We start from the raw sequence: 23,136 nt of genomic DNA, 5'->3' as shown, positions 1-23,136 counted from the left end.
TTAAATCCCTACCGAAACATAAACTCAAAAAGCAGATTATGAAAAATAAATTACAATAAATTAAATGACTTTTAAAAAATATGAAACTTCACACGGAAAAGATTTACAAAAAATCTCTAATAAATTGTCATTTTAAAAACGAAAATAAAAATTGTAAATATTTAATATTTATCTTTAAGAAAATTACGAATTTAAATAATTTGAATTAATTATAATTGTGATATTAATTCTCACTTATTCATTTATTGTAATGCAAAGAATACAAAGTAAAATATGTTACAAAGAGAATAATTTTTCCGTTCCAAAATAAAAAACAAGAGTTTCTGTCGAATGTGATGTAATGGCCTTTAATGCCATTAACATTCATAATGCGTTATAAGATTAACTCTTGACTCTAAAATAACTCTTATAGAAATTTCGTATATAAATATTGTCTTTGTGAAAGCTAAAAAATAGACCATTATCAACACAAACAAAAAGAAGAGAAAAACATTTCTGTCTTTTCTTAGAATATTTTTTGGGCAATTGGTTTTGAGAAACCTCCAAACTCTCAGCCATGAGTGCAGGTGTTTGAGAGTAACTATGGAACCTTGGGGAGCGACCGGCTGTAGCGATTTGCACCGGAGTCGAGCCGAAATCGCTTTCAAGGCAGTGGATTGCCACGACACACTGTTTGTGATAAGTTATTTACTATTTTATAATTCCATTTTAATATCAATACTATAGAATTTTTCCCAACAATTTGAAAGCGATTTACTAACATACAATATTGATAAATGATTATTTCATTGAACAAAACTTTTAATGATTTGTCAAAACGTGAACCTTTGGATGGAAATAATTTTAAACGATGGTCAGAAAAACTTTTAATATTTTTTGAACAATTAGAAGTTGATTGTGTTTTATTTGAAGAACTTTCTATGAATGGTTCTAATACTAGTACTGATTCTAGCAATGTTATAACTGTTGATGATGTTGTTAAAAAGAAGTTTGAAAAGGATAACAAAATTGTTAGAGGACATTTGCTAAATCATATGACTAATTCTTTGTTTGATTTGTTTTTAAACTATAAATCTGCCAAAGAAATATGGGATAGTTTGGAAAAGAAATATGGTATGGTGATGTAGGAAAAAAAATATGTTGTCGGTCAGTGGATTAAATTCCAGATGGTTGATAATAAGCCAATAATGAAACAAGTTCACGAAGATGAGAACTTGACTGCTGATGTTCTCAACGAGGACATGAAGATATGCGAGATATTTCGCTTGAAAATTTTCCACCATCTTGAAGTGATTAAAGAAATCAATTAAAATATAAGAAAAATAATTTAACCCTCCGAGAACTTATCAGTCACATGAGGACTGAAGAGGCGAACCATCTCAAAGATAAGATGGAAGAACTTTCTCTTAATTTTTCTAAAGCTAATCTTGTTGAATCTTCTGGTACTGTTGTGAAAGACATGTTAAAAGGAAAACAGAAGAAAGTCTCAAAAAAAGAACTTATGAAGAAGAAAAATCAATTCAACAAGCCGGAGAGTCAAATTCAAAAATTTAAGGGCTCTTGTTTTGTTGTGGAAAAGTTGGTCACAGAGCTGCCAGGTGCTATCAAAGAAAAGGGCAAGACTCAAAGAAGGAACGACAAAGTGATGTCCAAGTCAATCTTGCTGAGGGTAATGAAATGATTGTTGCTGTAGTCGTTGAGGCAAATCTGGTGGCAAACAAATTGAGTGGGTGCTAGGCACAGGCGCCTCAAGACATTTCTGTTTCAATAAAGAGTCATTTCATAACTTTGAGGAGTCTACAGATAGAGAGTGTGCATATATGGGTAACTCCACTACTGCTTAGTAATGGGTAAAGGAAAAATTTTGCTTAAATTAACTTCTGAAAAGACATTATCCTTGAACAATGTTTTGTATGTTTCCTCCGGAGCACTTCTCAACAAAGTAGGCCTTAAACTTGTTTTTGAAGCTGATAAAATAATTATTTCTCGCGGAGGAGACTTTGTTGGGAAGGAATATCTCAGTGGAGGATTATTTATATTGAATATTGTTCAAGAAATTGTCAATAATGCAAGCATTTCAAATTCTCCTTATATTGTTGAGTCTATTAATTTGTGGCATGGTAGACTAGGTCATATTAATATTGTTTCTATTAAAAGGCTTAGAAAATGGAATTAATTCCAATGGTAAAAAATGATTATTTTTCTAAATGTCCTCTGTGTGGAGAAGCAAAGCATGCCAAGAAACCTTTCAAATTTGTTATTAGTAGAAAGACTAAATTACTTGAACTAATACATTCAGATTTAGCTGATTTCAAAAACACTGTTAGCAAAGGTGGAAAAAAGTATTACATTATTTTTGTTGATGACTTTTCTAGATACACTAAGGTATATCTTCTTAAGTCTAAAGATGAGGTTGAAAACATGTTTTGAAAATTCAAAGCAGAAGTGGAAAATCAATTAGACAGGAAAATCAAGAGGTTTAGATCTGATAGGGGCGGTGATATAATACTAAAACTCTGTTGACATCAAATTTTTGACTGATATTTTTTTAAATTAATATTTTTTGAGTATTTTATTTTAAATAATTCAAAATACACATTTTTGTCATTTTAATAAAATTTGTTGATAATCATCTTCTTTCTCAAAGTATTAGGATTTTTATCGATTGTTATGTTTATATTATTTTGTCACTACCAGACGTTCAAATATTTAATTTTTTTTAAATTATTATTTTTGTTAAATTGTATTTTTACATGCTATTGATTACGTGCCTTACATTTTTCAAATTTATTTTTCTCTGTTATATTATTAATATTAATTTTGATATATTGTGCAGTCTAAAAATTCATTCAAATCCGAATACATTTGTATACACAAATATTTTATCAACCGACAAAAATTTGGGTCACAATCTTATTATTATTATTTGTTGTTGTTGGTTATTATTGTCTTATATAGATTAAGAATGGTGCATCGTGCCATTTGTGTGGTTTATTCTTATTATTATTATTTGTTGTTGTTGGTTATTATTGTCTTATATAGATTAAGAATGGTGCATCGTGCCATTTGTGTGGTTTATTATTATTATTATTATTATTGCTTTTTTTTCTTCTTCTAATTGTTGTTACTATTGTTAGATTTTATTTATTGATTATGATTCTTAGAAATTGATTTGAATTATTTTCCTGCATTTATTTTTTGTTTCCATGTATCTTCTTTTTTGTTGATTTATTTTTGCATTTATTTTTTGTTTCCATGTTTCTTCTTTTTTGTTGATTTATTTTTGCATTACTAATCACTTTTTGTTGTTATTGATTAATGTTATTATTTAATTATTATATTTGTAATACATTATTTTCTTTATATTATTTTATTTTTTTGTGGTTGGACTGTTTATCTCTTTATTTGTTGTTTACTTTTGTACTTCTCATTATTTATGTACTAATATTCTTAGCAATTTGTTTGAGTTTTCAAGTCTTATGTTTTATTTTATTTTTTTATTGCCTCTTTGATATATATCCTCACCAAATACTATTTATATTACATCATATATATTATTATTTTTTAATTGGCCGATGAAAAAATTATCGTCGATTTTCAAGGCCTTCTATGTTAATAAGTTGGGTTTTTATTTTTTAAGTTATTATATCATATATTCAATTTTATCCATATTTATTTATTACTAACACTTATACTAAGTGTATTTACAGGTACCCAAGACTTGCTTCCTTGGAGCTATTCGAAAGGAGTTCGAATTATATTTTTTAATTTATTATTTTGTATATATCGATGTTAGGCTAACTTTAGGCCAAGATTATTATTTTATTTTATTGTGTACATTGCATGTTTATTATATTTATACATTATTTTTTTTCTCCTCCTCAATTTGAAAAAATAAACTCGGTCGGGAACTACAATTGTGGATTTCGAAGGGTGCCTAAACCCTTCCCTTCGGAGTAACTTGAACCCCTTACCTAAAATCAAATTGGTTTCGTGGACATTTCTTTCAAGTTAATTAATTAATTGGTTTTCTAGTTTTCCAAAAAAATTAGGTGGTGACTCCCTTTAATCCCTTTAAACTCATTTTACCCCTTTTAACCCTGTTTTAAACCTTTTAAAATTCTTTTAACTAATTCTTTTTTAATTGAGTCACCGCGACGTTACTTCCATTCAAAATGTCAACAAACTCTAGAAGCTTTTTGTGAGAAAAATGGTATCATACATGAGGTTAGTGCTCCATATACTCCCCAACAAAATGGTATAGTCGAACGAAAAAATAGAACCCTTAAAGAAATGATGAACACTATGCTTTTTAATAACAGATAGTATTAAATAAATAGTATTACATAATATTAGTATTTACTGTGTACTAATACAAGTCTTATTAGGATTAGTACTCCTTAATCCTAGTCCTATTAGGATTAGTACTCCTTCCTATATCTCCTATATATATCTCCCATGTATTCCCTTATTAGGTTAACACTTCAATACAATCAATATTCCTTCATGGTATCAAGAGCCAGAAAACCTAGATCTTCTTTTCTCTAGATTTTTTTTTCTCTCTTTAGGGCACCGATCGTTCCCTCTCTTCTCTTGGGCGGCGGCAGCCATGACAACCGAGGTGGATCCTCTCGATTCACTTCCTTCTGGCGTTAAACTCCTTCTCAGGCATCTTCATGCCCTGATTCCCGAAAAATTATCAGACATAAATTACCCTACATGGAAAATCACCGTTCTTACAGCCCTAGAGGCCAATTACCTTCTCAAATACGTCGATGGAAGCACAGAACCACCGCCGGCAGTCATCACCGCCATGGACAAATCATAAAAAACCAATCCGGCCCATGCCGCCTGGAAAGCTGTGGATGGCCAGATCCGATCATGTTTGATTGCGGTCATCTCTCCCACGGTTCAGAAACACGTCCGATCCTACACAACTGCTTCAGCCCTGTGGACGGCCCTCGCAACACGCTATGCATCAATTTCTCACTCTCATATTTTTCAATTGCGTAATCGTCTCCACACAATTACCAAAGGCACGAAAACTATGGCGGAGTATTTAGACGAGGTCTCCACCATCATCACAGCCCTCGACACCGTGAACGAAATCATTTCCTAAAAAGATCTCGTCATGTACGTCGTTCGGGGGCTCCCATTAGCTTACTCCTCCATTAAACAGGCGGTTCGCATCAGTCCAACGCCCGTTGACCTGGCTACTCTCTCCTCGTGGCTAAAAAGTGAAGAAATCAACGTGGATCTGGAGAGCAAACTTCTTCTCTGAGAAGCCGCTGTTATGGAGCCGGCCACCGCCCTCACCGCAAGCCAGAACTATCGCGGGGGGCATGGTGGCGGCCGGCAGGGGAGCTGCGGCGGCTACGGTAGAAACAGCGGAGGCCGCGGGCGCGGCGGTCGGCAGGGCAGTCGTCCGCCGTACGACGGTCAGCAGCACGGCAGCAACAACAGCCTGCACTCCTTCGGCAGCGGCGGGCAGTCATCTTCCAGCGGGATCGTCCAACTTGTCAAATCTGTTAGAAAACAGGACACACCGCTGCTCTTTGCTGGTTTCGGTATGAGGAGAGCCGAAATAGTGATAACCGTGCCAATTATGCATCTCAAGCCGGCCCTTCCTCTGAATGGCTGTTGGATACTGGGCCAACATGCACGTTACTTCTGATCTATCCAAGCTTAACGCTCCAAATCCATATCATGGCTCCAATGGTATTACTCTTGGCAACGGTGAGTCCCTTAATATTTCTCACACTGGCATGGGTACCATTAAAACCCCCACCGCTATCTTTCACCTAGGTAACCTTACCCACGTCCCTTCTATTAAAACCAATCTCCTTTCAGTTCACCAATTCACAAAAGACAATAATTGCTCACTCTTGTTCACCTCTAATAATTTTCACATCCTAGACAATACTACCAAGAGGGTGATTTTTCAGGGCCCCTGTGAGCATGGTCTGTACGTTCTTCCTGGCACAAGTTCGTATGCCCACCCAGTTTCAGAAAGCGTTCCTGTGGCTCCGGTGGCTCTTTCGGCTGATGGCCACAGTCTGTTGTGGCACAGTCGTCTGGGTCACCCGTCTACTCAAATAATAAATTCTTTAATGTCTCAATTAGGTTTTTCTTCCATTCATGTAAACAATTGTGACTCCTGTTCAATTGCTAAATCTCATAAATTACCTTTTACTTTATCTGAGAAGCGTACAACTGCACCTTTTAAACTTATTCATTCTGACCTATGGGGTCCTACTGTTGTTCCTTCATTTACTGGTTTTCGCTATTATATTTGTTTTGTGGGTGATTTTACAAAATACACTTGGTTGTGTTGACATCCTTTGAATGGGAGCAACGTCGCGGCGACTCAATAATAAAAAAAGAATTGGTTAATTGAATTTTTAAAAAGGGCAAAGGGGTCAAAAGTGGTAAAAGGGGGTTAAAGGGAAAAGGGAGTCGCCACCTAATTTTTAGGAAAACTAGGAAACCGATTAACTAATTAACCTAAAAGAAATGCCTACGAAACCAATTTGATTCTAGGTAAGGGGTTCAAGTTATTCCGAAGGGAAGGGGTTAGGCACCCTTCGAAATCCACAATTGTGGTTCCCGACTGAGTTCATTTTTTCAAATTGAGGAGATAACAATAATATACCAGTAATATAAATAAAAAATAATAATAAAATAAAACAACAACATGAGAAACGGCCTAAGGTTTGCCTAGCATCGATATATACAAAATAATGAATTGTAAAATATAATTCGAACTCCATTCGAGTAACTTCAATGAAACAAGTCTTGGGTACCTGTAAACACACTTAGTAAAGGTGTTAGTAATAAATAAAAATGAATAAAATTGAATATATGAAATAATAATTTAAAAAACAAAAATCCGTCTTACTAACATGGGAGGCCTTGGAAATCGACGGTAATTTCTTCGTCGACCCTTTTAACAATTTAACAAACAAGTTATATGAACTTAAACTAAAAATTTCCGTCTTTTAATATTGGGGAGGCCTCCAAAACCGACGGAGTGTTTTTTCATTGGACAATTAACAAATATATTTAATATAACCTGAACATCAACAAAACATAACAAACTTATCCCAAGAGAATATGGAAAACAACAACCAAACTAAAACAACACAATTAGAAATGAAAATAACAATAACGTAATATATAAAAATAACATTAAAATAAAATAATAACAAAACCCTGAAAAGTTAAGATAGCAAATAGTTGACTAACAATTTTAAAAATAATAATAATAATAAATAAATAAACATCAAACCGTAAAATAATGCTAATATTAAAACTACAATAAACACAAATATTAATTGACTTTTAGAACTACATTAAACTAAAAAAAAACAAAACAAACTACATAGAATAAACTGAAAACATAAAATAGCTGGGAATTAAATAAAACAAGGCTAAGAAAAAAAATTTACCTGGTTCTGGACGGCGAACCGGAACTACGAGTTTGAGGGAGACGACTCCACCTCCTCAACTCGAAAAACCACAAAAACACTTTAAAATTTTTGAACTATGGGAACCAAGAATTCTCAAAATTTTATGAGTATTCTTTTGTTTTCCTTTCCAAATCCTCCCCTAAAAATAGTGAATGAAGTGGGTTTATATAGAAACTCAAAATTTCTCAAAAAGGATGAAATACCGATGTGGGACAGTTGCAAAATTGAAAATTATTTGAGAAAAGATGTGGGAAAGGCAGATTTTTTTTATTTTTTTATATTATTTATTTTTTGTATTTGACTCAAAATGTATTAATTTTAAAACCATCGGATCAAAATTTGGTGTCAACAACTTGCCCCTTTGTTTTATTAGGATCGATGAAAGAGATCTTGGTCAAACAAAGTTGACGAACCAAATTTGGTTTGATAAACATTGAACAAAACAATTGAGACGTTAGTAGAACTTTTGAGCAAGACTCCACATTGATCGATGGGATGAAAATAATAAACAAAAGACGGAGATTGATTGCAAACTGAGAAAATTCACATACCCTTTGATGTTACTTGCAAAATTGCACAATGAAGGTGATGTACCTTTTGAAAGAAGGATGATGCGAATAACATGTTACTTTGAATGAGGTGACAACCCAGCGTGTCTCGTTGAAAGGCGGACAACCCTACTTGAACTTAATATGTCATTTGAAGGGAGATGACAACCCATCGTGTCTCTTTGAAAGGCAGACGACCCAACTTGGACTTAACATGTCATTTGAAGGGAGATGACGACCCAATCATGTATCTTTGAAAGGCAGACGACCCAACTTGAACTTAACATGTCATTTGAAGGGAGATGACGATCTAATCCTGTCTCTTTGAAAGGCGGACGACCCAAATTGAACTTAATATGTCATTTGAAGGGAGATGACTACCCAATCATGTCTCTTTGAAAGGCGGACGACCCAACTTAAACTTAACATGTCATTTGAAGGGATATGACAACCCAATCTTGTCTCTTTGAAAGGCGGATGACCCAACTTGAACTTAATATGTCATTTGGAGGGAAATGACAACCCAATCTTGTCTCTTTGAAAGGCGGACGACCCAACTTGAACATAACATGTCATTTGAAGGGAGATGACAACTCAATCTTAAACTTAATGTGTCATTTGAAGGGAGATGACATCCCAATCTGAACTTAACGTGTCATTTGAAGGGAGATGACAACCCAACATGCCTCTTTGAAAGGCGGACGACCCAACTTGAACTTAACATGTCATTTGAAGGGAGATGACAATCCAATCTTATCTCTTTGAAAGGCGGACGACCCAGCTTGAACTTAACATGTCATTTGAAGGGAGATGACGACCCAATCCTGTCTCTTTGAAAGAAGGACGACCCAACTTGAACTTAATATGTCATTTGAAGGGAGATGACTACCCAATCATGTCTCTTTGAAAGGCGGACGACCCAACTTGAATTTAACATGTCATTTGAAGGGAGATGACGACCCAATCCTGTCTCTTTGAAAGGTGGACGACCCAACTTGAACTTAATATGTCATTTGAAGGGAGATGACTACCCAATCATGTCTCTTTGAAAGGCGGAGGACCCAACTTGAACTTAACATGTCATTTGAAGGGAGATGACGACCCAATCCTGTCTCTTTGAAAGGTGGATGACCCAACTTGGACATAACATGTCATTTGAAGGGAGATGACAACCCAATCATGTCTCTTTGAAAGGCGGACGACCCAACTTGAACTTAACATGTCATTTGAAGGGAGATGACGACCCAATCCTGTCTCTTTGAAAGGCGGACGACCCAACTTGAACATAACATGTCATTTGAAGGGAGATGACGATCCAATCCTGTCTCTTTGAAAGGCAGACGACCCAACTTGAACATAACATGTCATTTGAAGGGAGATGACAACCCAATCTGAACTTAACGTGTCATTTGAAGGAGATGACAACCCAACATGTCTCTTTGAAAGGCGGACGACCCAATTTGAACTTAACATGACGTATAACAAAATCTGCAATATTAATGTTAGTAGCAAATATAACATAAATTATGCAAACATGACTATTTGACAAGGTATTAACCAATGCAATGATTCAAACTTAGTAATATCATGGACTAAATAAAATGTCAACTTAAAATGGAATAAAAAAGTGTCATATTGAACGGCATGACAAACCAATTTCGAAAGAATTAATTTATTTAAGATAATAAATTGATTTCTAAAAGATATCATTTTGAAAGGCATGATGACCGAAAAATAAAAAGATGTCGTTTTGAAGGATGTGACGACCCAAAAATGCAATTTTGAACTTTGAAACGGTCCACAAAGTTATTTGGACAAATATGAGCATAAAAATAAAATGATGTCAGTTTGAAAGGTATGACGACCCAAATTTAAAAGATGTCATTTTGAAAGGTATGATTACCAAAAATAAAAATATGTCATTTTGAAGGGCATGACTACCAAAAATTCAATTTAAACTTTGAAACAGTCCACAAAGTTGTTTGGACAAATATTGGGCAAAAATTAAAATGATGTCAGTTTGAAAGGTATGACGACCCAAATTTAAAAGATGTCATTTTGAAGGGTATGACTACCAAAAAATTAAAAAAATGTCATTTTGAAGGGTATGACTACCAAAAATGCAATTTAAACTTTGAAACGGTCCACAAAGTTGTTTGGACAAATATCAACAATGAAACAGTCCACAAAGTTGGTATGGACAAATATCAACAATGAAACGGTCCACAAAGTTGGTATGGACAAATATCAACAATGAAACGGTCCACAAAGTTGGTATGGACAAATATGGGGCATAAAAATAAAATGATGTCAGTTTGAAAGGTATGACGATCCAAATTTAAAAGATGTCATTTTGAAGGGTATGACTACCAAAAAATTAAAAAAAAATGTCATTTTGAAGGGTATGACTACCAAAAATGCAATTTAAACTTTGAAACGGTCCACAAAGTTATTTGGACAAATATTGTAAAGTGGGTTTCAACCCATTTTTTATTTTATGAACAATGAAACATATTTTAACTTGGTTGGCGCCAACAATAGTATTGTATAAAAATTTCTCACAATTTTCTCTTTCAACTGAAATTGACATCGAGGTAATTCCTATGGATTCAAGTGGTACCTCAAACGTACTTAAGCAACAACAAGATTTGTCCATCTTGCTATAAACAAAAGCTTTGAACTAGACCTAACATCATGTTTCAAGTGCCCTCACAAGAAAGAAACTTTCAATTTGCGCACATTTAAAGTGTTTTGATTTGGAAACATCTGTTAAAGGCACACTCATACTCGAAAAAAATTTTCAATGCATGCAATTGTGATACCATAGGCTTGACCTTCATGTAAATCTCCGCTAATGTGGAACATTTGAATTGAAATCATGTAGGGCTTGTTAATAGCTTGTAATGTCGGCTTAGGAACGGATAGGATAGTCATTTGGGATTAAAGTGACTTATTCCTTCTTGAGCATTGCACTAAATAGATGCTTTCAACATTTATTATGCTTTAGCGTTTGATTCTCTTTGTTGTCCCTTCTTTTCGCACTTTTGACTTCTTTGAAACTTTGTTTGTCTGAGTTTTCCCCCTTTTTGAATTTTCTCCTTTTTGTTTGGAGTGTTTTTCTTCTTTTTGAAATTTTGCTTTCTTAAATTGGTGGAGAATTTTGAAGCTTTTTTTTCTTCTGAAGTCACTGTTGTTTTCTTGACACTCAGGAACTTTGATAACTTTTGTCTTTGACAAATTTGAATTTTGTATCTTCTCTTATAACTTGCATGTCTTCAGTGCGCTCAAGAAAGTCTGGTCAAAAGAGAGATAGTGCATAAAAGCACTCAGAAAAGGTATAGGCTAAGATGTGGTTGTCCAAAGAAAAGGCTTAAGGCTCAAAGTGGGGACATCTAAGGATTAACATCATTTGGTAGGCTTTGAAAGGCTCAAATGGATCAAAGAAGGCCTACAATCATTTTTCAAATCAAACATTACTCAGAATTTCGCCTCAATAACATTTAGGCCAAGTTCTAGATCAACAATGCAATATAATTGAATTTGATTCAAAACTCACCACACAATGCACATGAAACAATGAATCTGATTTTGTTCTGATCTTGAATTTATACAAGACAACATTTGCAAGTGTAACAAAGTATGAATGAGAGGTACCAAAAGAATCCATTGTTTAACAAGAAGTCAATCTTCATTATTTTTCACATGCACACTTGAACTGTGTTGGCACCAACCTAGTTAAAAATAATTTCGAAAATATAAACATTCAAAGAATAAAAAATAAATAAATAAAAAAAATCTTTTGAAGAAAGAATACCGAACCCAATAAGGGCTGCCTACGTATCTCATTGATGAGAATCAGGTTTGCGTAGTTCTTCCAAATATGACATAAAATTTATAAACAACAAATTACTTTTTGAAAGGAAAAAATAATGAGAATAAAAATCAATGAGCCACATTGAAAGGCGGGCAACCCGAATTGAACAAAATATTTTTTATTTACTATTTAAAGAAAATTTTTACAAGAACGAATGAATCAGTGAGTCACATTGAAGGGCGGACCACCTAAATTTAACAAAAGTAACAAAAATAAAATAATGAAATAATGAGTCGCGTTGAAGGACGGACTACCCAAACTTAAAAAATGTCAATTAAACTAATTTTTTCAATGGAGTATAATAAAAATCAAAGATATACAATGAATGTGACATCATGTAAAAAAAATTAATGCAAAATAAACAAACCAACTCGGAGTGAAGCCTCATAAATACTGGAGTCTGCGTACAATCTTGGTGAAAATTTTGAGGGCATTCCTAAAAATTTTTGCCCCTGTTTCAGCTTCGACAAACCTCCGGTATTTAATATTGTAACAACTATCTCCATTATAAAATTTTGGAGACTTTTACAAAATTTTGCCCCAGTTTCTGTTCTTAAAATTTGGAAAACTTATGGGGAAGATGACCGAGCCTTAATGGCGCCTACGTATCCCGTTGAAGCAGGAATCAAGTCAAACGTAGTTCCAACAGCTTGTAACTTGAATAAAACAAGACTTGAATTATGAATATTCTAAAAACTAGGTTAACAAAAATAACTTTGAAATAATGAATAATACATCACGTATAACAGATATATCATATAATATACAAACAATGAGTGCATGTTATGCAAATATGTCTTGAGTGTCATGCTTAATACGATGCTTTGGTTTCGCTTTACACTAGCTGACTAAGAGTGGGCTTAAAAAGAGACTTGTTTACCCGAGTTGGACAAACTACGGGATGAAGTATAATAAACAACGTTGGATGACCGCAAACCAACTATTTGTTTATCACTTCCAAAGAATTTCAAAGGTGTTTTTCTAAAGGACAATCGTGGAAAGCCAAGTAACCGCCTTTATCCTAATGCATTCTATTTGCCGTTTGACAGAAATTATGTCATGAAATACAAATATACAATAAATAATGAATAAATAACTAGTACGACATGCAAATAATTAACAAAATATACAAGATATAATGAATAACACAATAAAGAATAGTATCTACAATTTGAAAAAATGAACCCAGAACGGTTAGAACCTCTAATGTCCCCAGCGTAGTCGCCATTCTGTTGACATCCTTTGAATGGGAGCAACGTCGCGGCGACTCAATAATAAAAAAAAAATTGGTTAATTGAATTTTTAAAAAGGGTAAAGGGGTCAAAAGTGGTAAAAGGGGGTCACCACCTAATTTTTAGGAAAACTAGGAAACCGATTAACTAATTAACCTAAAAGAAATGCCTACGAAACCAATTTGATTCTAGGTAAGGGGTTCAAGTTATTCCGAAGGGAAGGGGTTAGGCCCCCTTCGAAATCCACAACTGTGGTTCCCGACTGAGTTCATTTTTTCAAATTGAGGAGATAACAATAATATACCAGTAATATAAATAAAAAATAATAATAAAATAAAACAACAACATGAGAAACGGCCTAAGGTTTGCCTAGCATCGACATATACAAAATAATGAATTGTAAAATATAATTCAAACTCCTTTCGAATAACTTCAATGAAACAAGTCTTGGGTACCTGTAAACACACTTAGTAAAGGTGTTAGCAATAAATAAAAATGAATAAAATTGAATATATGAAATAATAATTTAAAAAACAAAAATCCGTCTTACTAACATGGGAGGCCTTGGAAATCGACGGTAATTTCTTCGTCGGCCCTTTTAACAATTTAACAAACAAGTTATATGAACTTAAACTAAAAATTTCCGTCTTTTAATATTGGGGAGGCCTCCAAAACTGATGGAGAGTTTTTTCATTGGCCAGATTTAACAATAAAAATATTAACTTTAATAAAATTTCCGTCTTTTAATATTGGGGAGGCCTCCAAAACCGACGGAGTGTTTTTTCATTGGCCAATTAACAAATATATTTAATATAACCTGAACATCAACAAAACATAACAAACTTATCCCAAGAGAATATGGAAAACAACAACCAAACTAAAACAACACAATTAGAAATGAAAATAACAATAACCTAATATATAAAAATAACATTAAAATAAAATAATAACAAAACCCTGAAAAGTTAAGATAGCAAATAATTGACTAACAATTTTAAAAATAATAATAATAATAAATAAATAAACATCAAACCGTAAAATAATGCTAATATTAAAACTACAATAAACACAAATATTAATTGACTTTTAGAACTACATTAAACTAAAAAAAAAAAAACTACATATAATAAACAGAAAACATAAAATAGCTGGGAATTAAATAAAACAAGGCTAAGAAAAAAAATTTACCTGGTTCTGGGCGGCGAACCGAAACTACGAGTTTGAGGGAGACGACTCCACTTCCTCAACTCGAAAAACCACAAAAACACTTTAAAATTTTTGAACTATGGGAACCAAGAATTCTCAAAATTTTATGAGTATTCTTTTGTTTTCCCTTCCAAATCATCCCCTAAAAATAGTGAATGAAGTGAGTTTATATAGAAACCCAAAAATCCTCAAAAAGGATGAAATATCGATGTGGGGCAGTTGCAAAATTGAAAATTATTTGAGAAAAGATGTGGGAAAGGCAGATTTTTTTTTATTTTTTGTATTTGACTCAAAATGTATTAATTTTAAAACCATCGGACCAAAATTTGGTGTCAACAGGTTGTACCCACTAAAACACAAATCATAGGCATACACCACCTTTGTCATGTTTGAAAAAATGGTCAAAACACAACTCAATTCTCATGTTAAACTTTTTCGAAGTGACAATGGAAAGGAATATGTAAATAACATCTTTAGCCAGTTTCTGCAATCCCTGGGAATTATACATCAAACCTCCTGTCCATACACTCCCGAACAGAATGGGGTGGTTGAGCGTAAGCATCGCCATCTCATTGAAACGGTGGTTACTCTTCTACATCAATCTCATCTCCCTGTCTCATTTTGGGTAAAAGCTCTAGACACCGCAAACTACCTCACTAACAGAATGCCCAGTCACACCCTCTCCAACAAATCACCCTATCAACTCCTTTACCAAGAACTTCCCAATTATACCAACCTCCGCGTCTTTGGGTGTCTTGCCTACCCTTGACTACACCCTCATATTACTCACAAATTACAACCCCGTTCCCGTCCTTTTGGGCTATCATCCTACCTCCAAGGGTTATCGCTGTCTTGACCCACAAACTCATAAAGTCTACATATCTCGTCATGTCAAATTTGTCGAAAATGAGTTTCCCTACGAGTCTATTTCCTCCTCCACAAATACATCATTCATTGGCGTCCTTCCTCTTTTTCCAACATACTCACAGGGTCCCTCACCACCTTCCCCCACACCTCCACCCACTACCCAACCACCCTTCATCACCCCTTCGACTGTCACCCACAATACACCCGCAACCACCACCCACACTCACAACCAACCCGAACCACGTCATACCCACAACATCTCCAGCCCGATCCATTTTGGGTCCTTCCCGGCCACCCCCGAATCACCACCACCCGTGCCACCCCCACTACTCATCCCATGTTAACCCGTGGCAAAGTCGATATCTTTAAACCCAAAACCTTTCAGGCTACCATACTACCAAATACACCCCTTCCCGATAGTAAACCAACAACCTACTCTGTTGCCTCAAAAAATGCTTATTGGCGTCATGCTATGGATGACGAGTTTAAGGCTTTGACTGATCAGAAAACTTGGGTTCTTGTACCTAAGCCCCATGGGCGGCACCCAGTGGGCTGTAAATGGGTGTACAAAATTAAACACAATGCAGATGACAGTATTTCCAGGTACAAGGCTCGTTTGGTTTCTAAAGGCTACAATCAGGAGTATGGGCTTGATTACTCCGAGACATTCGGTCCTGTTATTCGGCAGGAAACCATTCGCCTGGTACTGTCACTCGCCGTGCACAACAATGCTTTTCTTCATGGCATGCTTGATGAAACTATCTACATGACGCAACCACCGAGCTATGTTGATCCCTGCTTCCCTCAACATGTTTGCAAACTCCAGAAGTATCTGTATGGGCTCAAGCAAGCCCCCCGTGCTTGGTACACACGTCTGAAAACGTTCCTCCAGGGACTCGGCTTACGTGTTACGTACACGACACGAGTCTGTTTACTCAACATTCAGCATACGGTACAGTCATTCTTCTTGTCTATGTAGATGATATCATTATTACAGGCTCTATTGCAGCTCTCATTCAGGATGTCACTCGAGCTATGCATACTACCTTCAAAATGAAGGACCTTGGCCCGTTACATTATTTCCTGGGAATGGAGGTTTCTCGGACTGGCAGCGGCTTGTTTCTTCATCAGTCAAAATATGCTCGAGATCTGTTGCAGAAAGCTGGACTGGAAAAATGCACCAGTCAACCAACACCGATGGCAGTCTCTTTGTCTACGAATGGAGCCGACACCCCCTTTGCCGATATCACCCACTTCCGCAGCCTCATTGGGGCTCTACAGTATCTGGCCATTACCCGTCCTGACATCCAGTTTGCTGTCAACTGAGTTTCTCAGCGCATGCATCAACCAAGTGAACATGATTACCATTGTCTAAAACGCATTCTCAGGTACATTTTTGGCACTCTTGGTCGTGGTTTACTCATTCGACCCGGGGACTTGGAGCTTCGGGGTTTCTCAGATTCAGATTGGGCGAATGATAAAAATGACAAAAAATCTACATTGGGGTTTCTCATTTTTTTGGGGCCGAACCTGATCTCCTTGTGTATAAAAAAACAACCCAAGGTCTTTCGGTCCTCGACTGAAGTTGAATACCGCGCCCTTGCTCTTCTTGTTGCTGAGACCATGTGGGTCACATATATTCTTCGCGAACTCCGCGCCACTCACACTGTTCCTGCTCTCTATTGTGACAACAAATCAACCATCTGTGTGGCCAAGAATTCCGTCCTACACACCAGAATGAAGCATGTTGATACCGATTGTCTCTTTGTTCGCGATGAAGTTCAGGCTGACACCATGACTGTGCAGTATGTACCCACTGAAGAACAACCGGCTGATATTCTCACCAAGCCTCTCCCGAGCCGACAGCACGATTACCTCAGTTCCAAGCTTCCGTTCGCTTCCGCTCAACTCAGCTTGAGGGGGGATAATAACAGATAGTATTAAATAAATAGTATTACATAATATTAGTATTTACTGTGTACTAATACAAGTTCTATTAGGATTAGTACTCCTTAATCCTAGTCCTATTAGGATTAATACTCCTTCCTATATCTCCTATATATATCTCCCATGTATTCCCTTATTAGGTTAACACTTCAATACAATCAATATTCCTTCACTTTTAAGCTCTGGTCTATCTGAAAATATGTGGGGAGAAGCATTTCTGTTTGCATGTTATATTCTTAATAGAGTCCCGCACAAGGAGTTAGACAAGACGTCATATGAGTTGTGGAAATGATTTGCTCCTAACTTGAAATTTCTGAAAGTGTGGGGGTGTTTGGCTAAGGTTTGTCTACCTGATTTTAAACGAGTAAATGTTGCTTCTAAGACTTCTGATACCGTCTTTATTGATTATGCTCAAAATAGTGTTGCATATAGATTTATGTGTCTAAATTATCATTCTATTTGTGAATCTAGAGATGCGAAACTTTTTGAGCATATTTTTACTTTGAAAAACAATTCGCCGAGTGATGTGCAAAATAATGCTTCTACGTCTGTCTACTAATTCTCATGTTCTACCTTCTTCTAGAGTTATTTCTATAAGCATGAAAATGAACTTAGAAGGAGTAAGAGACGTAGAATTGAGACAAATTTTGGTCCTGATTTTATCACTACTTTCTTAACTGAAAATTTTGATATTAATTTTAAATAGAAATGACATAAAGACACCATCGAAGTGTCTCACATTTACATAAAGACACCTAAACTTATAAAGTGTTCTATCACCCCACTAAACAACTATATATCATTGTAAATTGACCATTTTTTACTCATTAACTCATCTGGGTTGTTTACATGCACGTTAGGCGCGTCATGGGCCATTTTTTATTTTTATTTACTAGTTTAAAACAACCACATGTCATTTTCTTTCTTTAATATTAATTATTTAATCAATTTTTGTATCTTCCCCAATTGAAACTTAAAAATAACCGTTGCTAGCCCTAAAATTTTGATTTCCATGGCAAGAATAATATTGGTGCTCTCTTTTTTACGACTCCATCATCTTCCTCAAAAAAATAAGGTAGGAATTCGTCTTTTCTCTTTTAATTTCCAGTAGAAACGTTAATTTGAAGTTTTTTATGGTTGAATTTCTTCTCAATTTTGTGATTAGTTTTTGATCGAAAATGTCAAATGCAATGTTGAATCGTATTTTTAATGATGAGAATGATCCGATGTTGCGAGTGAAACTGCGATGCAAACATGTTGACTTACTATCAATGCAAACTTCATGGTCGGAGCATAACCTATCTCGAAGATTTTGGTCTTGTCCATGCTATCGTGTATGTGTACTAATTCTTCTATGGAGATCTTTTCTTTATGTATTTTTCTTTAATTTGTGTTTTGCGTATTTTAGGAGGATGCGTGCAGCTTCTTTAGATGGAGGGATCGAGAAGAATTTGATATACGATTATTTCGATATTAGCAAACAGAATTAAGGAGTTGGAAGAAGTATTGACATCTTATGAAAGTCGTGTTGAAAGTAACCAAGTCATGATGAAGGAGAAAAAGAAGGGCAAATGTTGTAACTTGAAGCTAATCGTCTTGATCATTATTGTGTGTTTTCTATGTTTAAGTCTAACCAAGAATGTGAACGATGAAAGTTGTCTTCTTTACAATGAAGGAAAACCTTTTATTTAAAGGGAAAACCTTACTTGGTCCCCAAGTAGGATTCCTAACCATATCCTACAAGGACTCCACATAATTAGACATTCACTATAACACATTGTTTATAACATCAACGAATTATTTAATAACCAATGAATTATTACATGCGAATTATATAAAGTACACATTATATACATTTATATGGTGTAATTTACATGTTTATGAAATATTAAATATATAAAGGAGTGACGATCAAGATTTGTTATGTATTTCAAATACATGTTAATTTACTTGGATACAATGCACCTAGAATGACCCATTTATCCTGAGATACACATATATCTAAACATATTTGAATATAATTAAACGTACAAAGATCTGATAAGATACGTAATATTATAAATTAGAATATATCGAAAGAATTAGTTTCTAATCTAATAAAATTTATGTAAATTTACTACTGAACTAGTGGGTTTTGTCTTTTTCATCACTTGTATAAGAAAACCAAATAATTTCACTGTCGGTATAATATATAAATATGCCCTTTAACTTTGTTTTGAATCATAGTTATGTCCTTAAACTTTGGGTGTGATCAAGTATACACTTAAACTTGTATAAAGTTGAAAAAATAGACACACATGTCTTACATATCATCCTATATGTCATATTTGTCCTACGTATATTGTGTCATATAGGACTCATGTATTTATTTATTTAAAAATTGGATAATTAAGGTATATGTTTGTACATCATGAAAGTTGAAGTTAAAATTTGAAAAAAAAAAAGTTAGGGTCATCAATTTGTTACTCTCTAGTCCTAATATCTAATCCATCATGAATTTCCCCTTCTATGCTTCACTCGAATTCTATATAATACCCACAATTGCAATACCCTTTTCACCATTCAAACAAAAAAAACAACATTATCTGTCAAAAAAGATCAAGTCTTTTTGTTTCATGAATCTGTGTATAATGGCTAAATCTGAAGGAAAAGCAATTGGGATTGATCTTGGTACAACTTATAGTTGTGTTGGTGTATGGCAAAACGATCGTGTTTGAAATCATTCCAAATGATCAAGGCAACAGAACAACTCCATCTTATGTAGCATTCACAGATACTGAAAGTCTTTATTGGTGATGCAGCCAAGAATCAAGTTGCTATGAATCCCCAAAACACTGTCTTTGATGCTAAACGTCTTATCGGTTCGACGTTTCTCTGATCAAACTGTACAGTCTGATATGAAACATTGGCCATTTAAGGTTGTTCCCGGACCTGGTGACAAGCCTATGATTGTTGTTTAATTTCAAGAATGAGGAGAAACAGTTTGCACGAAGAGGAGATTTCTTCAATGGTCTTGATTAAAATGAAGGAAATTTCTGAGGCTTTTTTGGGACAAAATGTTGATAATGCTGTGGTTACTGTTCAGCTTACTTTAATGATTCTCAAAGACAAGCTACTAAAGATGCTGGTGCTATTGCAGGGTTGAATGTAATGAGGATTATTAATGAACCTACTGCAGCTGCAATTGCTTATGGTTTGGATAAAACAAGATTACTATTACAAATGACAAAGGGAGGCTAAGTAAAGAAGAGATTGAGAGAATGGTTGAAAAAGCTGAGAGGTACAAGTGTGAGGATGAGGCAATGAAGAAGAAAGTGGAGGCGAAGAACGCGTTAGAGAACTACACGTATAACATGAGGAATACTGTGAGGGATGAAAAGATATCAGGGAAGTTGGATTCTTCAGAGAAGCAGAAGATTGAGAAAGCTGTTGATGAAACTATTGAATGGTTGGATAGGAATCAATTGGCTGAAGTTGATGAATTTGAAAACAAATTGAAGGAGTTAGAGAAGTTGTGTAATCCAATCATTGGAAAAATGTATCAAGGTGGTGCTGGTGATGATTATGGTACTGGAAATAGTGGTGCAGGATTAAACAGATTGAGAATGTGAGCAAATAAGCACAATGTAAGTTTTAGAGATATCAAGTATTGTGACATGTAATGTGAAACAAATTGGTCAACATTTTATGTTATGTAATAAAAAAAAGAAATCAAATATATTGAACTATTTGTGAGTTGTCTGATAGTGTATCGGTTCCATGTTTAAGGCCTATATTGAATAACAATATAATCTTTTATGCTGCTCAATAAGTCTTAGCATGACATGATAAGATTTGTTTAGATGAGTATGAGGGCATAAGCATCATATTCCTTTAGATTGGTGAAAATTAATCAACTAATGAATTATTACTTTCTTGAAAGGAAATGAAAGTATCATATTCTCTTGAATGGGTAGATTTTCATGTCTCCGTCTCTAAGGGATGCGTCTCAATATAATTAGTGGTCTAAAGTCAACTTCTATTAGAGGCATTATTTTTCTTATTAATAATTTCTAAAAGAAAAATTTAACATATAAATATATAGATTGGGCCTCATTCTTACTTTAATCAGAAGTTTTGAGTATAAGTCTAGGATGAAATTTATTTTGCCATGAAGAGCTCTAATTTCCTCTTTAACCAGCTTTATGTGTCTTATAAGCTATAATAAAAAGTTTTTGTACAAATATAATAATCAGATAAGGAAATTCTCCATTGGATACACAATGACTAGATTGTTTATAGACAAAGCTAAAATGGTGGGGAACTTCTGAAGTGTTTGGTTGGCCATATACCCAAAAGTAGTGGATGGGGACTCGAAAAACAAAAATACAACTCAGAAGGTGAGTCAAAAGCAACCATATATGAACTCTCTTCGTCCTAATTTCAAGTGTCTAAGTTTGGCTTGACACGAAGTTAAAAGAAATAAAAGTAGACTTCTTACATTTTGTGGTTTTACAATTAAAGATGTGTATAATTCTTTGTCTTAAACTTCTCGTGTAGAATGTTGAAATTAGAAAACATAAACATAAAGAGAGACATTTTTTTTAGACAAAAGAAAAGTAAGAGACTTAAATTGTGACGAAGGAAGTAATATTTATAAGATGATATATCCTATATAAACACCCTCTAATACTAGCTTATCATCAAGAGTAGGCACAAGTACTTTATTGTATATCCATCACCACCACATTTACTATTCAACTTTTTTCTTAGCTCCATCAATGAAAATGACAACTATTGGTCTCTTTCCTTGTTTCATCATCCTTTTATGTTTTTTAGCCTTATTAACAAGCATGTCATATGAAGAATCATCTCATGTGTCAATAAGTGAGAATAACAAGTTTGGAATCAAAACTAAACATTCCATAGTTGATGAAACAAAGGGACAGAGAGGAAGGGCACCATATAGTGGAGCAGATTTACTACGCCGGCCACGACCAAATAAAAATTCAGCAATATCACTCAAACAACCTTCAATGTTTACATCAACAACCAATACCATTTTTATATTCTGTTCTTTTCTTCTTGTATTGATGGTGTTGTGATTTGTGAGTCTCTAAGGCTAATGGTTTCATGTTCTGTTGTAGTACTATTTTGTTTGTTTTGTAAATGAAAAGATGTATGTAGTAACATACATTTTTAAGAATGGTGATGCATAGTTGTCTATCTTCATTTTCACCTCAAATTTCTACTATTACCTATTGTGAATTTGTGATGATAACTTAGTGAAAATGTCTGTTTGCTGAAGTTGAATAGGTAAATGACAGATAACTAGATCAATCGGATACTGTCACACAGGACAATCACAAGTTGATGAATGGTCACACTTAATTCATTTAGAAGATATCGAGTTCATAATATCTCGGTGATCATGTAAGCGACATCATAAATATTGGATTTTATGATTGTTGGTTGGTTCTCAGAACACCAAGACTGCAAAACCAGTACTGAACTGAGAATTATCAGGACATCCAGCCCGATCAGCATTTAAGATCCCTATAGGCTATAACAGTAATGTTTCACTATCGCAGCTTAACCCTCTTCTTGCAATGCCTCTATAAGAATGAGAGTTAATAGTATGGCTACGCAAATATAAGTGTCCGTATGGACAAACATTCGTAAAAGAAAGATCTCTCTAACTATAGAATTTATCTGTTCATTCTCACCCGAGAGATGAATAGATATGCTTGCCTTCCTCCTCCAACAGTCGAAAAGTATTTGTCAAGTGTCATTTCAACTTTTTGAAGAGACAGACAGCAGACCATATCCATATTCCTTCACTTTCTCCAGAAACTAGTAAAATAATCAATAGGGACTTGTCGGATAAGATATTCTCGAGTTAAAAACCTTAATATATACCATAGGATTTAAAAGAGGATTCCAATTGTTTTGCTTAGTTGGCTTTTAGAAAACACAATTCTTTAGGATTCATTAGGAGTTGGCTAGGAATCACT

At 34.6% G+C, this 23,136-nt stretch overlaps 1 protein-coding gene and 1 pseudogene across 1 annotated transcript; both read left to right on the top strand.

Moving 5' to 3' along the window:
• The first annotated feature begins 1,354 nt into the window (after positions 1-1,354).
• On the top strand, positions 1,355-20,383 carry LOC138340474 (heat shock 70 kDa protein 5-like; annotated as a pseudogene).
• On the top strand, positions 18,985-22,348 carry LOC101256362 (heat shock 70 kDa protein 5-like). Its single transcript, XM_069292544.1, has one exon. The coding sequence runs from the start codon at positions 20,404-20,406 to the stop codon at positions 20,752-20,754; it is 351 nt and encodes a 116-aa protein (XP_069148645.1). The 5' UTR covers positions 18,985-20,403; the 3' UTR covers positions 20,755-22,348.
• The last annotated feature ends 788 nt before the right edge of the window (positions 22,349-23,136 follow it).

The sequence above is a fragment of the Solanum lycopersicum genome, chromosome 12 (genome assembly GCF_036512215.1).
Source record: "Solanum lycopersicum chromosome 12, SLM_r2.1".
Lineage (NCBI taxonomy): Eukaryota > Viridiplantae > Streptophyta > Magnoliopsida > Solanales > Solanaceae > Solanum > Solanum lycopersicum.
This window is presented reverse-complemented; position numbering and strand designations above follow the sequence as displayed.

Excerpts from the sequence above, each read along its gene's own strand:
- LOC101256362 (XM_069292544.1), top strand. The coding sequence starts at position 20,404 with ATGGTTGAAAAAGCTGAGAGGTACAAGTGTGAGGATGAGGCAATGAAG.